The sequence below is a fragment of the Aythya marila genome (assembly GCF_965140915.1).
Source record: "Aythya marila genome assembly, chromosome: 2".
Lineage (NCBI taxonomy): Eukaryota > Metazoa > Chordata > Aves > Anseriformes > Anatidae > Aythya > Aythya marila.
In genome coordinates, this window is record NC_139043.1 from 47,493,737 (window position 1) to 47,509,344 (window position 15,608).

At 40.4% G+C, this 15,608-nt stretch overlaps 1 protein-coding gene across 2 annotated transcripts in view; it reads left to right on the forward strand.

The window, feature by feature from the left end:
• The first annotated feature begins 4,728 nt into the window (after positions 1–4,728).
• TGFBR1 (transforming growth factor beta receptor 1) overlaps positions 4,729–15,608 on the forward strand; it is a 37,455-nt gene continuing 26,575 nt past the window's right edge. Inside the window, exons 1-3 of one of the 2 annotated variants that reach the window (XM_082752560.1) lie at positions 4,729–4,850; positions 10,489–10,740; positions 11,137–11,379. In XM_082752560.1, the coding sequence (XP_082608686.1) occupies positions 4,772–4,850; positions 10,489–10,740; positions 11,137–11,379 (574 nt within the window). In that variant the 5' untranslated portion in view covers positions 4,729–4,771. Of the gene's footprint in view, positions 4,851–5,075; positions 5,198–10,488; positions 10,741–11,136; positions 11,380–15,608 lie in introns of those variants that run through there. The other variant, XM_082752559.1, reaches the window with a different exon arrangement.

Genomic DNA, 15,608 nt, shown 5'->3' on the forward strand with positions numbered 1-15,608 from the left:
AGACCAAAGTAGTTTATGGTTGTTTTATTTTCACAACTCTTCATCTTCCTTATTTTGTAAACAGGAAAGCAATGTCCAGAGCACAAACTAAGATTATTTATTAAGGCTAAGACTGCCTGGAGAACCCTAGCTTCCTCTGTTACAAATGCTGCAGTGGCTAAGGCATGGTGTGTCCAAAGAGAAAGGATGGTTTCATGTTTGTGGTAATAGAATACACATTTGCCCATTAACGTTCACAACAAATCTATTTTCTGCTTCAGGATATACATTTTTTTATACTCTTTGTTATTTTCTGCTCACATTATTTGCCTTTCCTTTCAGTATTAATAAGCCAAGACACCAGTCTTATACAGAACTCCAATTTGGCAGAAATAGGTTCCTCACAACTGTACTGAGAAATTGTGTGTAATGGAATGGGATTGATCGTTTTTTTACATTTTCCTTCTTGCAATCACAAACATTTGAACCTAACCTATTCAGAGATGAGTGGAAGTAACTGGCATGAAAAAGGCTGGTGATTTGTATACTGTGCCACCAAGATAGCACACTGTTAACTTTGCTGGAGGAATGCAGAATTATTTGTGAATGGAGGATGTTTGATGTCCAGATTCTGGCATCTACGCTAGTAGCAAAAAGAGTTCTTTACAGCAAGGACTGCTGAGTACATTGATTTGTCATCACTAGTTCAGTAGTAAGCACCCAGGCTCAGGGTTCTACTCACAGCCATGCTTAAAGTGGCATAACACAATTTCACAATCCCGTGGAATACCAAAAGGGATCTGTGAACTGTACAGAAATATCAACAGAAACAAGCACCAGAGGGTAAGACTGGAATCTCATATCTCTTGGCTCCTGCTTTAAAAGATATATGAAAAAGCCCTTTCCCTTCAAATGTATCAGAAATATTTTACCAGATGTAAGCAAACAAATAGCTGAGTGCCAGGTGACCTTTATGATGCTTACTACTCTGTGACTGTGCTGTGCTGTTGCAGTGCTGAATTTTTAAAGTGAAAACAGAAATGGATTATGACTTCAAGAAAAAATTGGAGCTTTATTAGTAGACAAAATTAGAGGTGTGAGTCAACTGTTATCCTTATGCACTAAGAAATTCTGTAAAGTTTTTAGACAATATTCCTCTGAGGTTAAATACCAGCAGAAATAAAAAATGACAAGAAATGAATACCAGCAGTACTCTATGAGGACTTCTCATCAAAAAGACCTTTTTCTCCCTGGCTTGAGCTTATTTATTCAATTGCGAGGTGTAAAAGCCACCTACTTTCAAGGATATTTGTTGTGGGTATTACCTGAGGATCTTTACCTCAGGACATTACCTGAGGACAAGCAATTGAGGTTGCCACTGCTAGAGAAAAGATATGAAGGACACCATCACTCCAGGTCACAAGCAGTTACGAGCTCTGAAGAATGAGAGTGGATGGGGAGTAAATAGCAAGACGTGATGTGCTGTAGCAAAAATGACATACATTATTGCCTTAATATTACTATCAACTCCATACAAGAAGTAGAGCTCAAGCAGGTAAAAGCTGTGCTTTTACCAAAAAAAAAAAAAAAAAAAAAAAAAAAAAAAAAAGTATCCTTTCTTAATTAAAGGCAAGCTACTATAATGTATCTATCCTTCACTGGAGAGTCACTGGTGAGATAATCATGTAATTTCAGGGTTGCTACAGCAACATAAAGCCTTTAGATAGATCATGACATACAGTCCAAAGCCATTTCCAGACCTCATGTCAGCCTCTTTACTTCTGGCTACCCACCCCCAGTCTAACCAGTCTTCTTAGTCACTTCTGTGTTTAGTAACATGCCTCAGACTACATATTTCCTCACTGCTTTTAGCATAAATTAGACCACTCTTTTGTGAGTGCAGCCCCAGGGCAGGTACTGCGGGCTGTGGCTTAACCACTGTGGTGGCAGGGGGCCTGATGGCGGTGCTGGCCCCCACAGTGATGGGCCTGGTCCTCATGATGTTGGGCCTGGACACAGATTGTGGCCCCATGGCGTCCTGTCTCCAAGAAGGTGCCCTCACAAAGAGGCCCCCGCCAGGATCCTGGCCCAAGGGCTCCAAGGCATCTTCCTGTAACACAAGTCCTGTGAGGAGCAGATGAGGGAACTGGGGTTGTTTAGTCTGGAGAAGAGGAGGCTCAGGGAAGACCTCATTGCTCTCTGAAACTACCTGAAAGGAAGGTGTGGGGAGCTGCATGTTGGCCTCTTCTTGCAGGTGACTAGTGATAGGACTAGAGGGAATGGCCTCAAGTTGCACCAGGGGAGGTTTAGGTTGGAAATGAGGAGACATTTCTTCTCAGAAAGAGCAGTCAGGCATTGGAACATGTTGCCCAGGGGGGTGGTGTAGTCCCCGTCCCCGGGGATGTTCAAGGAAAGGCTCAACCTGGTGCATAGGTACATGGTTTAGCGGGTGATATTGGTAATAGGGTGATGGTTGGGCCAGATGATCTTTGACGTCTTTTCCAGCCTTAATGATTCTATGAGACTTACAGTCGACACTGCTCTCTGTGAATATACCATACCTGATTTCAAATTAAGCTGGACATTGTAAGTGTAGGAAACAAAGTTCGAGGGGTTTAATAGCAGCACCATTAAAACTGCCATCACTGCAATCTGCTTAAGTGCAAACTAAGAACTTACAACACTGCGATATACTTGCAAACCTACTAGCTGTAGGATAACTAGCGTAAGCTGTAGAGACCAAGCAACTGTATACTGAAGCAGTATGAAGCAGTGCCACCTGATTCATAATTCTGAGATACCAATCTGTCATGTTTCACAGACAGTGAATTAAAAGGAAAATTTTAAGACATATGACACCCTTTAACTGACCTCCTGATAATGGGGATAATGAACTGGGTTTGCTTACCTAAGATCTCACTGTATTTAGTTTTGGAGGGACAGATGAGGTAAACCTGGCAATATCTGTAAAGGTTAGATATGTAAAAATTCTGGGTATTCTATAAAGCAGTGACAAAATAATAATAATAATAATAATCTGCTGCTTGCCTCTGATTTAGCAGCATCACAGTCTTTTGCTAAAGTTTCTGATTTGTGAGCTTACAGAAACGGGAAGCAAATAAGTACTTTCATTCTTTCTGTGCTAATTTGAGTAAAATTGCTTGAGAAAATAAAGGATCTGGTTTTCTTTGTTGTGTTGGGGGCTTTTTTTGGCTTTTTTGATGGAAAACAGCTTATTCTGTTGACTTGGAAAATATTACACGTTCAGTATTTTTCCTCTTACTGACCATAACTTGTAAATGTCACAATGCACCAAACAGTTTAAAAAAAAAAAAAAACAAAAAATTCAACTAATTAAATGAAGGGAAAACTTTAAAAACTGCAAATGAAGTTTTGCAACATCTTATTTCCTCTTGCGTTACCACTAACCATACATATTTTCGTGTTGAAACACAGATTAACTAGAAATTTTTGTTAGCCTGATACAGTACTTCTTATCCTAAAAGACTGACAGAGCTGTTGGTACCACGTTTCTGTTAGACCACATAGTAGTATAACCACAGCTGTTAGCTGTTAGATAGCGGTCGCTGTTAGTACCACATTTCCATACACTTTTGCTTCAAAAACTGAACAATTTTTATTAGTGCCCATTTGCTTAAGTAAATCTACTTATGAGTATTCGTATATTTGATCTTAGTCAAAAGCTAATCCATAGAACAACTTGTTCTGCATAATTTCCTGTCATCACTTGTCCCTTTTCAAAACTGGTTACATGTTAATGCTTTATGTAGCTCCTCAGCATGTGTTTTTCTTGCATTACAGAGTGCTGTTTGAACCTTCCATACATGCTCAAGTATTTGCTTTCTTTCCGGAAGGTGGAAAGTAAAAGACTATTCAAAACCCGTCCATAATTCTTGCAAGAAATAATAAATTCTTGCAAGAAATAAGACTATGTAGAGATCAAATGTTCCACTCTCTGTCCCTCTGGGTCCTGCATATTTTACGCAATATGTCTAAAGGCCACCATGTTCTGGTAGAGGTATGAAACAAACCCATGTTTAAACTGCGGATAATCCTGGTATAATAACCTGCTTTAATGAATCTGTGAAACAACGTGGGAGCTGCAAACGGGGTCTAGAAAGGTTCAATCCTTATACTAATGCAGGTAGGCTCTACCCTATCTCATCCTGATGCAGGTAGGCTCTACCCTATGACCTTTTAGGCTACAAGAAGACAAATCCTTTGCTCCTGAATTGCAGGCGGGCTGCAGGGCTAGCATTACGAAGGCTGAGCTTCCTCTATACGGCTGCCAGCGGGTCTGTGAGCAAGCTGTCACAGTGCCCGTGCGTTACACCTACACCCGCGTGTGAGAGAAACGCATCAGAGGGAGCCGCGGGACGGGCTCTGCCTGCCTCCCCTAGCCCACGCCGCCACCCAGGCAGCTTCTAAAGACGAATTCCCCAGCTCCTGGGGCTGCTTCCCCTGTCTCAACAAGCCTCCGGCCGGAAGCCCTTTCGGGCGGACGAACGAAAGCGGATGCTCAGCGGCGAGGCTGCCTCCAGCCGCCAGCCGCCAGCCCCCAGCCCGCCCCTCAGCCCCGCCGCGGGGGTGGGACGGGGACGGGGCCGGGAGCGGGGGGGGAGGAGCGGCCAATCAGGCGGCGCCTCCGCGGCCGCGGCAGCAGCGGCAGGAGGGAGGCGAGGGGCGGGGCGGGGCGGGGCGGGCTGAGGCGGTGCGGGGCCGCGCGCGCGCGCGCTCGGCGGGGCTGGCGTTGCGGGTTCGAGACCGGACCATGGCGCTACCGGCCCCTCGGCCGGGCTGGGCCCCGCTGCGCCTGGCGGCGGCCGCGCTGCTCTTCCCCGCGGCGGCCGGTGAGCGCCTGAGGGGAAAGATGGGGGAGATAAAGGTGGAAAGGAATGGGGCGAGGGGGATGGGGGGGGGAGCGAGCGGGGTCAGTGCGTGGTGCTGGAGGCACCACGGCGGGGTAGGAGAGCGGCGGCGGGCGGCTGCAGGTCCGCGGCGGTTCCTTTCAACAACATGGCGGAGGGGCTGGCTGGGGCGGAGGCGCCACCCCCCTGGTGTCCGAGCCCGGCAGGGCCCGCGGCCGGCTCGTCCCTTTGTCAGGCTGCCCTCAGCAGCCCCCTGCCGCCCCGCTGGTGCGCGCCGCCTGAACCCTCTCCAGCCCTGTCTGCGGTTTATTTTACAGCCGCCCCGCCAGGTAGGTACGCGGCTGTCGGTGTGCAGGCGGTAGGGTTGAGCCTCCCTTTATTCTTGGGGAAAAAACTTGTGGCTGCTCCCTGGGAGCGCTGGCGTCGACCCGGGGAAATCCCGCTATGTCTCCTCGCAGCGTGTCAAAGGGCGCTTGCAGGCAGCACAGCGGGGAGAGGAGGCGTGAGGCGGTGCTCAGAGCCTCCCCGGAGCGAGGGTAAGAGATCCCCCGGCTGCCATGTCGGGCGCTTTAACGCGCCACGTTGTAGCGTGTTTACAGTGTCTGCGGGGAAGCTGTGACGAGGGAGGTGGGCGAGCTTTCCCTCGCAGTCAGACAGCCGTGTTTGCCTTGCCAGGAGCGCACCATGAGGAAGTGAAGTCTGCAGCGAGCGTCGCGCAGTGAAGTGGCTTTGTTCTGCTGGCTTCTCTGTACCTGTGGCGTCTTGTGAGAGGGAGATGTTTGTTATACAGGTGTTACAGATGCCTGGTTCTAATCGCTGTAGGTTCCAGCTGCATCTCTAGCGAGAGGTTAATGACAGATGCACAAAATCTGACTTATAATGAATTCCAGTTCCTAAATTATTCCGCAGGTGGGTCGTATACTGCTTTGGGTTTTAAAGAGGAAACAGAGAAGCACCACAACTTATTCCAGCTATAAGACATCTGGGGTTTCACCGTGCTGTTTGCAGTTCACTTTAAGGTGGTACTTACACTGTAAAGAAAATACTGCTTAAAGCAAAACAACTAGCTAAACTAAAATACTCTATTGCTTGTCAGTCTTCTTACTGAAGGAGGTGGAGAATCTTTTGTTGTGGAAACAGTGAAGTAAGCCTAAGTTAACCGTTGATTTTTCTTGTGTTCGTGAAAAGGTGTAGCAGGCTTTAATAGTTTGAAGCTTTCTTACATACCGTATCCAATCTAGATGTTGAGGGAAACTTTAACTTGATTTCAGCTTTGAAGCTTTCTTTCCCCTTTTAATGCTTCTAGTCAGTCAAGAATTCCCATTCAATCTCTTTCAGGAAAGAAAGGTCTGAAAGCTTTATGCGAAAACAAGGTAATAGATTTCTATGCAAAAGCTTAAGGTTGGAAGTAGAAGTGTTCTTTTGTGCGAGTATCTCTTTTTGTTTGTTTGTTTTAAGTGGGGCAGGAGGGGAAAGAAGTCCACCTTGTCCAGAGTAATAGGTGGGGATCTAGGGCTCACGATCTATAGCTCATAGACAAGTCTTCTCTTACTGGTAAAGGGATTAAATTGTCTGAATACTGTGCTGTAAGTTGACAAAGACGCGTGACATATGATTTGTCTACAGTTACTTAGCATTCTTTGCAAAAGTTAGGCATTTTCTGATTGCAAAACAACATCAGAAGCAGCATGCTAGTTTAATGTGTGAATGAATCCTCTTGTGATATGTTTTGTATGAAAATCAGACATGTCATGAATCACAGTGGCTAGCTGACTTCCTGTCAAGCTCTACTTTTTAAGCCTACTACTCGCCCTAATTTGAAAGCAGTCGTGATTTATTTATTTTTTATTTTGTAACTGTGTAAGCCACAAATAGTCTTTAATCTTTTAAGAATTCAGGGGCATTACCTCTTGGAAACAATTGCATTCACACAACTAGTCCTTATCACAAATAAGGATAGAAATCAGTTTTGTATGCTGAAGTGTATTTAAACATATAAATTAAAGAGTTCTTTTTTTCATGAAGGTAGCAAGGGTAAAACAAAGATGAAGACCAAGGTTTTTAATTCTTTTTTTTTTTTTTTTTTAAGGATACTTTTCTATGAAAGTTACCGAAACCAATTTTTATTTACTTTCTTGTAAGAGACAAGAACACACCTATGAGTAGCTTTCTGGATGAGTTGCAAAAAAATACATGTATGTAGCACCATTTGCTACCTGCACTGCAGAGGACATAGCATTGCTTCTTGGAAGCTGAGACTTTTCACAAGGCTTTATCATTACCTGCAAGATATAGATAGGGCCTCAAAGTATTTTGTCCGCTGTCTTGGGTGCATCATTTTGGCTGCCAAAATTGCTGTTTTCCTTTAAAGTTGTGCTTAACAAAAAAGGATGAAATGTATGTGAATGCTGCCCTGGAAACTGTTACCTTACAGTACTTAATTCTTTGCCTTTGTGCAAAGAATGGCTTAGTGAATGTCCTGAAATATCATGGTTAAAAATGTCATAGAGTATCTGGCATACTGTACTTAAACACTTCTGCATCTTGAGCTAGAAGAGTTCAGAGGTGAGTCAGGTGTGTTGTTTGAGGGGAATGTACAAACAACGCAGGAAGCTGACAGCGCCTCTATGTATTACATTTTTGCTTGTGGAAAAAAAAAAATTGGACAAGGAAGAAACAGACAATAAACGCTAGAGCCCTGTTGGTCATCTCCCCAGGATCTCTCAGTGTCTCTTCCATATATCACAGCCTTGCTTCTTTCTCACCTCAAGCATTATGTCTTGTGGAACCAAAGTCCTGACTGTTCCTCTGGTGGTACTTTTCCCCCAGCTGTCACATGTATTTCCCATGGAAGAAGAGTTTTAATGTGTATCACAAGAGAAGGACCTGGAGCTTCTTGTTCAGCATAATACTGCTTTTGGGGCCTGGAATCGTTTGACTTTTGATTTGATTTACTTTAAAATGTTTACAACAAAGGTTTTGATAGAAGAATTAAAAATATAAAATAATATTGAGATGTGGTTTTGCTTTTGAGAAACACCCCCAGGATGTTTTTAACTGCTTCAATACCCTTTGTTAGCATCCCTTGAAAGATCTTTTTCAACATATGATTTACAGCCAAAAATTCTTTCATCAAAGGTAGTGTTCTATACTAAAACTGTCTGGATGAAATAGTGTTGCAGGATGTGAACAAATAGTATATAGTAATTCATAGGTTTTTGTGTTATTTAAAAAAAAAAAAAAAAGTCTTTCTGTACTTTTGTTCATTTGGGAGCACAAGAAATATATTTAAAATATTGTTTCTGTAGATAACCTAAGAGTATAGACTGTTAAAAGCTAAGTGAATAGGCTGTACTTGATTCTATTCTGTTCACTTTTTGTATATAGTATTTATAACCGAGCTCTGGAGAACCAGCTTCTTGTCAAGCTGCATCTCATTTACGTTGCCAGCTTGTTATACCCTCGTTTAATGCCAGTGGTTGCATCCACACACTGTTGTAATTTTTTTAAAAGAAAAAGAAAGTGTTCTGTGCTAATTAAAACGTGGACTAAAACTTAAATTTAACTTTTTTTTTCTTTTTGCTCCTCCTCAGGTTTAGTAGTTTTGAAGGAGCTTTTTGTGTTACAAACTTTACTGGAGGGAGAAAGGAAGCAGGGAGATGAGGGTTCAAAATGTATGGGAATTCATTATACCTGAAAGATATTACTAGCTCTGGAAGATTAGAGAATGACTGCTGTATTTTACAGCATGATCTTATCAACCAACGGTAGTTGAAAATACATGAATATTTAAGTGGGCTTGGAGAACTGACTGGGTTCTGTGTCTGTCTGTTCTTAAATACAATGCTTCCCTGAAGAAAAAATGGAGATGAAGCAAAAACTTTCCTCCGAGACAATAGCAGTGTGATTGTTTTTTTCCTTGAGGTTGAAGTTGTAAGTGAAAACACTTGCTTATCAAAATGATTTAATTGCATGTTAGTAATTGGCTTCTCCTCCTCATCCCACTAGTGTTAAATCTCATCTATAACATATTCATATATTCATAGTCTTTGTTCTTTTATGCATAGGTAACTGGGAAGTGAGATATAGGCAAGAATATGCCAAGTCTCTTTCTTGTCCTCCTGCTAGCAGTTGTTAACTATGCCTGATTCAGTTTTCCTGTTAGTAAAATACAGGCATTTTACCATTACGCACTGTAGTTGTAAGGCATTAAGAATTGTAAATGGCAAAAGTAGAAAGGTGGCTGACATTTTTTGATGTCTTTTATAAAAAAAAAAAAAAAAAAAAAAAAAAAAGTGTGTCCACTAGAGAGCAGCAAAAAACTATAGTCCTAGAAGCTTGCCTGTTTGGCTGATTAGGCATTATTTTCCACTTTAAAATAAAGGGAGGGGGGAGTGTAGCTTCAGAAGGAAGTAGGGGTGTATTTGTGGAGAAAAACATTCAGTCGAGTGTGGACAGTGTACTGTCTTGATATGAGGCTAGAAGATAATTGCATCAAACTGGGACAAAAATATAAATTTTTCTATAAAATTGCACTCATTGAGAACTCTGTAGCAAAAGAACGTGGGGAACAAAATGAAGACACCAAATGCCTTATTTAGTATGAGTGACATGTGTGTATCTTTGCAATTCTGTATGATCAGGGTGATGAATAAGCTTAACAAGGTCTACTTAAACATCAGTACCATGACTTAACGTACATTAAAAAAATACTATGTCTCTTACTGTAGGCATTCAGATGCACGTGCAGTTATGGTGAGCCAAGGAGATGACTTAAATAGAAAAAAAAGTCTTGGATGAAGCAAGTCAGATAAAGGCCTGCAAGAGTTAACCTGAAGAATAAATGTTTGTAATAACAGATTTCCTTCTCCAGGAAATTCTGCAATTTAAAGAATGAAACATGATCTTACATGTGATTAGTCTGCTATATCCCCCGCCCTCAAATTACTAGTTCAGTTGATAGCTTTAGTAAATCAGGAACCTGAGTGTTGTAAAGAAATGTTTTCCTGTATCTTCAAAATAGTCCAAACCCTATTCTGCTTGTGTGGAAGGAGGTATGTTCTCTGGTTGTTTGGGCTCTGTTCAGGGTTTGGATTCTGTTTTTGTTTTAAATGAGGATTAAGCCTTTATATGCCCCTTCCTCAGCAAAAAAAAAAAAAAAGTATATATATATATATATAACTGTAAAACCATCAAGTAATGGCTTTAAAATGGCTTTAAAATGACATAACTTGTATTGGTTTTGAAAATAAGATAACTGCATAAGTGCTCTAGAGGATAGTGTTATAAAATATATAATTTTTTAGGATGGAAGACGGTAACAGAACTTCTCTACCTGGAGAAATATCTAAGATAGCAGCCCTTCTCTTTTAATACATAACTGTATAAGGAAGATGACTTCAACTCTGCTTTACTGTCTTAAATATGCAGATCTCCTAATTCTGTTGTCACAATAAAAAGCATTGTAGTGTTGTTCTTTAGTGTTACAGTCCTGTGTTTATGTAGCCAGAAAGATTATATAGGGCTCAGTTTCTTAAACTTTAGTTTTTTCAGTAGTTTACATTGTTTTACAATTCAGAATGTGTGCCAAGACTAATGTTATTTTTTTTCCTCCATACAGCATTACAATGTTATTGCCATCTATGTACAAAAGACAACTTTACATGTGTGACAGATGGGCTTTGTTTTACCTCAGTAACACGGACTGCAGACAAAGTCATACACAATAGCATGTGTATAGCAGAAATTGATCTGATTCCCCGAGACAGGCCATTTGTTTGTGCACCGTCCTCCAGAGATGGAGTTATTACTTTGCCTCATTGCTGTGACAAAGACCACTGCAATAAAATAGAACTTCCAATTCCAACACCAGGTAAGAGTTTTTGGCATGTTGGATTTTTTTATTTTTTTTTTAAGCTTCACAAATTCTGCAAGCATTCCAATTTTGAAGTTGCAGGTGAACTTGAAGGCCTAAAGTACACCTTAGATTTTGCAAATAAAATTTCAAGAGCTTTGGCATAAGACATTAATATCCTGTGTAGGAACGGTAGAGCCAGTTTTGAAGACTTCTATGCAAGTCAAATAAAAACTCTGAGTAAGCATATAGTTGCTTTTGTTCACTGTAATACTTAGTCTTCAAAAATTTACTGTGCAAAAGTTATTAATGAACGTGTTAAATTGCACATCACAAAATAACTACATTTAATGTATTTCATAGAGTTACAAAAAGAGAAGAAGTTTTAACATTTCCTTTTATTTTTACCTTCAGGTCCTACTCCAGGAAAACCAGCTTCTAACCTAGGACCTGTGGAACTGGCAGCTGTTATTGCCGGACCCGTCTGCTTTGTCTGCATTTCACTAATGTTGATTCTATACCTTTGTCATAACCGTACTGTGATTCATCATCGTGTGCCCAGTGAAGAAGATCCCTCATTAGATCGTCCCTTTATATCAGAAGGAACTACTTTAAAGGATTTAATTTATGATATGACAACTTCAGGCTCTGGGTCAGGTAATGTCATACTTGTAGTAGTAATTACTCTTTTAAAGAGCGTTGTAAAGCATTGATTTTTTTAATACTGTCAGATCTACTTAAATTTGTAAATAATTGGAAAAGGTAGTAGAGAAGATGCTGCTTTCGTGTGGATTTATTTGATATTGGGAAAGATTGCAGTATATGAAAATAAGTGATTTTTAGCTCTAAATTCATGTACACCCGTAGTTATTGGTGTATAAAGAATATTCTAAGTAAAAGTTAATATTTTAGCCAGTTCTCTCCTTAGAGAAGATGGTGTGTCAATTGTAAATTGCTGCAGACCATGTCTGAAGAATTTCTATCCTTTGATTTCGTAATTTGTATTTATTAATTCCAGCTTCAACAGGTATTCCTCTGGGATGAAGAGGTTATAGTCTGTTTACTGCATATAGTCTTTGCTATTGTAATCCTAACATAGTTGCTTATAGGATTGTGGTGGTCTGTCATAGAGATATAGATTAACAGGCATTGATAGGGGATGATGCATCACACAAAACATTGCAGAAATTAATCAATGTATGGTCCATGTTAAGTTACATATGTTCTACAGGAGTGAGGCACCAGGTTGTGTACAGAAGTAATTCCCTTCTAACTTCTGTAGATAATCACAGCGCTTTTACGAACCTTTATGTGGCTCCTTTCCCCCACTACTTTAGGTCACAAGTCAGGTCTATGAATATGTAAATTCAGGATTAGCTGTTGATTGACCTTTCCAGTTGTTACTGGGAATATCCCTTCATTTGCATTCTGGCCTTCCTCCCTCGGGTACTTCTGAGAATTTTCATGTTTGAAGATATTCTCTGGAAGTATGCCTTCAAAATAAGTTCTTGATAAGCTGGGAATCACAGAAGAAACTTACTCCAGAGTGGTTCAAAGTTATTGAACCATTTGCATCCTTCTCTATTAGCAAATGTTGGGTGGTTTTGGTTGGTTGTTCTTTTGGTGGTGGTGGTGTTTGTTGTTGGATGGGGTATTTTAGGGTTGGGGGGTGAAGTGGGGTGTTTGGAGGTTGGATGGGTAGTTCTGTTGTTTTTTTGTTGTTGTTGTGGGGGTGATATGATTATCATGGGAGTGGAACAGGAAGTGTTTCAAGTACTTACTTTCAGTGCTGTTGGTAGTGTTTATATTTGCTGTGACTTGTGTCATTTTGTCTCAAAATTAGTCAGTTGCTTACTATATAAATTCTCATTCTTTTGTGCCTTAGTACTTGAATGATAATTTAAGCATCCTGATTTTGGTACAGCACATTTAAAAATGAGAGGACTCCTCAGTTATGGAATAAACTGAGGATAGGAACAGAGCTGCTAGTGAGAAAGGTTTCTGACATGGTTAAGCACAGAGCTGTATGAACGGTATGCTGCTGGGGAAAGAGGATGCAAGAAACAGGAAATGTACAGAATAGACAACAATCCAAATTTAGTCGTAAGAGCCATAGTTATTCAGCACAAAGCACTTACCTAAGAGTCGCAGCTAAGAAAGTGTTTGGGCTGTTGGCCTAGAGTAAATGTTCATGCAGAGGGACCAAAAAACTTGAGCTTGTCAAGTAAAAAAGGGATTCACCTGTTTCTGTGTTATGGTATTGTTTGAAGAGCAGCATATCAAACGAAGTGTACAGAATTCTAAAAATGAGCTTACTGCTGAGATCAGAAGGGAATTAGGATTCATTTTCTGTGGTGATAAATACTAAACTGCTGTTAATTATTTGACTTCTGTTAGTATTTCCTTGTTGTTCCATGAGGAGCAAAAGAAAATAAAGCAAGACCTGAAACGATTACAGGCTTGATGAAAGGAATTCATAAAACATTCAAAATAAAAGCTGAGACTTTAGCAGAGGGCTCTAAGAGAAGGATTTCAGAGTCTCTTGGAGCTGAGAATGATTTTCAGATCATGATGCAAATCTCGGAAATAACTACATATTGTATAGATGGATTGGGATGCCCCACTGTAATGCTATAACTTGCAAGTGACAAAGCAACTTTCCTGCAAGGAAACAGGAAGAGTCATATGAAATGGGAGAGAAATTTCTGTCATTGATAGGTGAGTTCAAGCAGGTACTTAAATGCGTTTGAAAACCAGAGGATTGTAAAATCAATGTTGATCTGAGTCAGTTCAACTGGATGTAAAACTACTAAAAGTTATCTGCAATTCATAGAGGTTTGAAGAGAATTAAATTCTCCCAGTTCCTAGGTTTTGGGGAAGGTCTTTTGGGGGGAGACTTATCCAGGTGATTTCTGCACTGTAGATCAGATGTTTGAGAATATGAACAAAAACCTGATAGAGCAAGTCCAGAGGAGTTGCTATAACAAAGCTCTCCTACAAAGACAGGCTGAGAGAGTTGGGATTGTTTAGCCTAGGGGCGTGAAGGTTCTAGCGAGATTTTATAGCAGCCTTCCAGTATGTAATGTGGGCCTACAGGAAAGATGGGGAGAGACTTTATCAGGGAGCACAGCAGTAGATAATTTCTTAAAACTGAGGGTGGATTTAGACTAGATACAAGGAAGAAGTTCTTTGCTGTGCATGTGGTCAGGCACTAGAAGAGGTTGCCTAGAGAAGTTGTGGATGTCCCATCCCTGGAGGTCTTCAAGGCCAAGTTGGATGGGGCTTTGAGCAACCTGGTCTGGTGGGAGGTGTCCCTGCCCGTGGCTGGGGTGTTGGGACTGGGTGATCTTTAAGATTCCTTTCAGCTCAAACTGTTCTGTGATTCAGAACCAAAGTTACAGCAGCTGATTTTGTTGGCTGCCTTTAGTGCCTTAAAAATTAGTTCCTGAATGCAGAATTTTCTAATTCAAATCAGGCAAAAACTTCTTATACATTGTAAAGTCATTGGTCCTAATTAATCAGAGCACAGTTAAGATGTGGAAAGGAAAAAAGCTTTTCTCTTAAACTCTAAGAAGGCTTGAGGATACTTGGATATAAAGTATGAAAATGATGGATGCTTCATGGATAAATTGGATGACCATGCTTGAATATAAGATGACCTGTTGTTGAATTTAACGTGAGCTTGAATTTTTCTCATACTCCTGATTAGCTGACTGATTCTGATCTTCATGCACAGCTGAAAAGGAGCTGTACTTGAGCTTAAAAAAAAAAAAAAAAAGAGCTTGAAGTACACTTGTGTCCAGGGTGTATGCAACAACGGCTAACATTATAGCCATCTGTAGCAAGTTACTTTTCAGGCATTCTGGTTTACAGTAATAGAGTTGCCCAAATTCCTGGTGATACATGGCTGCATTTCATCTATAGCAAGAAGTGGAGAGTGCTCAGTTGAAACAGTGTCTGTGAGGTAAATAATTTGTACTGACTTAAGATAATTATGGATTCCAGCCTTCCAATATTGTTTCTGACAGCAGCAGTAGTAAAAGAAAGCACAATTGGAAAAAAAAAAAAAAAAAAAAAAAAAAGAGAGAGACGAATTATGTAAATATTGTAAAAACAAGTATAGAAGCAAGGTGGATTAAGCTTTGTATCTGTTTTGAGGTTAGCTGATATCCTTGGACATCTTTTTTATATAAGAAGTGTCATCCATAAATGGCTCACCATGTTGAAAGCAGTGCATCTCAAACTGTAGATAAACAATTTTTGGAAGCAGCTATAGAAAAAATAGTAGGTACATCACAACTTTCAAGTATAGAAAATAAACTTCAAATAGAAGTTTGTGTAAGGATTTTGCAGTAGCACTGAAGTGCTAAGAAAGAAACCTCTTCTGGTTGACAGAGTCAAATTTCACATTTTTAGAAATTAGGTTGGTCCTGTGGTTATTCTAGGTTGGCTTTTTCTGCATTTCAAAAATCTGTCCTTAAAGAATACAAATTAGGCTTCACAGATAAGCATGTACAGTTTGAGCAGACAACACAGTTGACCTGAGGTCAGCTATTGCAACAGAAGTTTTGTGTTTTTTTTTTTCTTAGCAAATAATCATTGCAAGTCCTGAAAATATTTAAATCTTTAGTATATCCATTTTCTCTATCATTTCTTCATGTAGAATTACGCATATTTTTAGTGCAGAATATGCAGAAAATTCCTCTAAATCTGAAACTCTCAATGAGCTCCTCTGAACACAGCAGCGTTTTAATTTACATTGCTCAAAGACTCAAGGTTGTTGAGCAGATCAGGTGTCCTTCTAGTGCTGTTATTTGCAAAGAATGTCCAGAGATGGACAGGAAATAGTTATTTAAGCTTTTAGTTGTGATACATTTTCTGCAGCT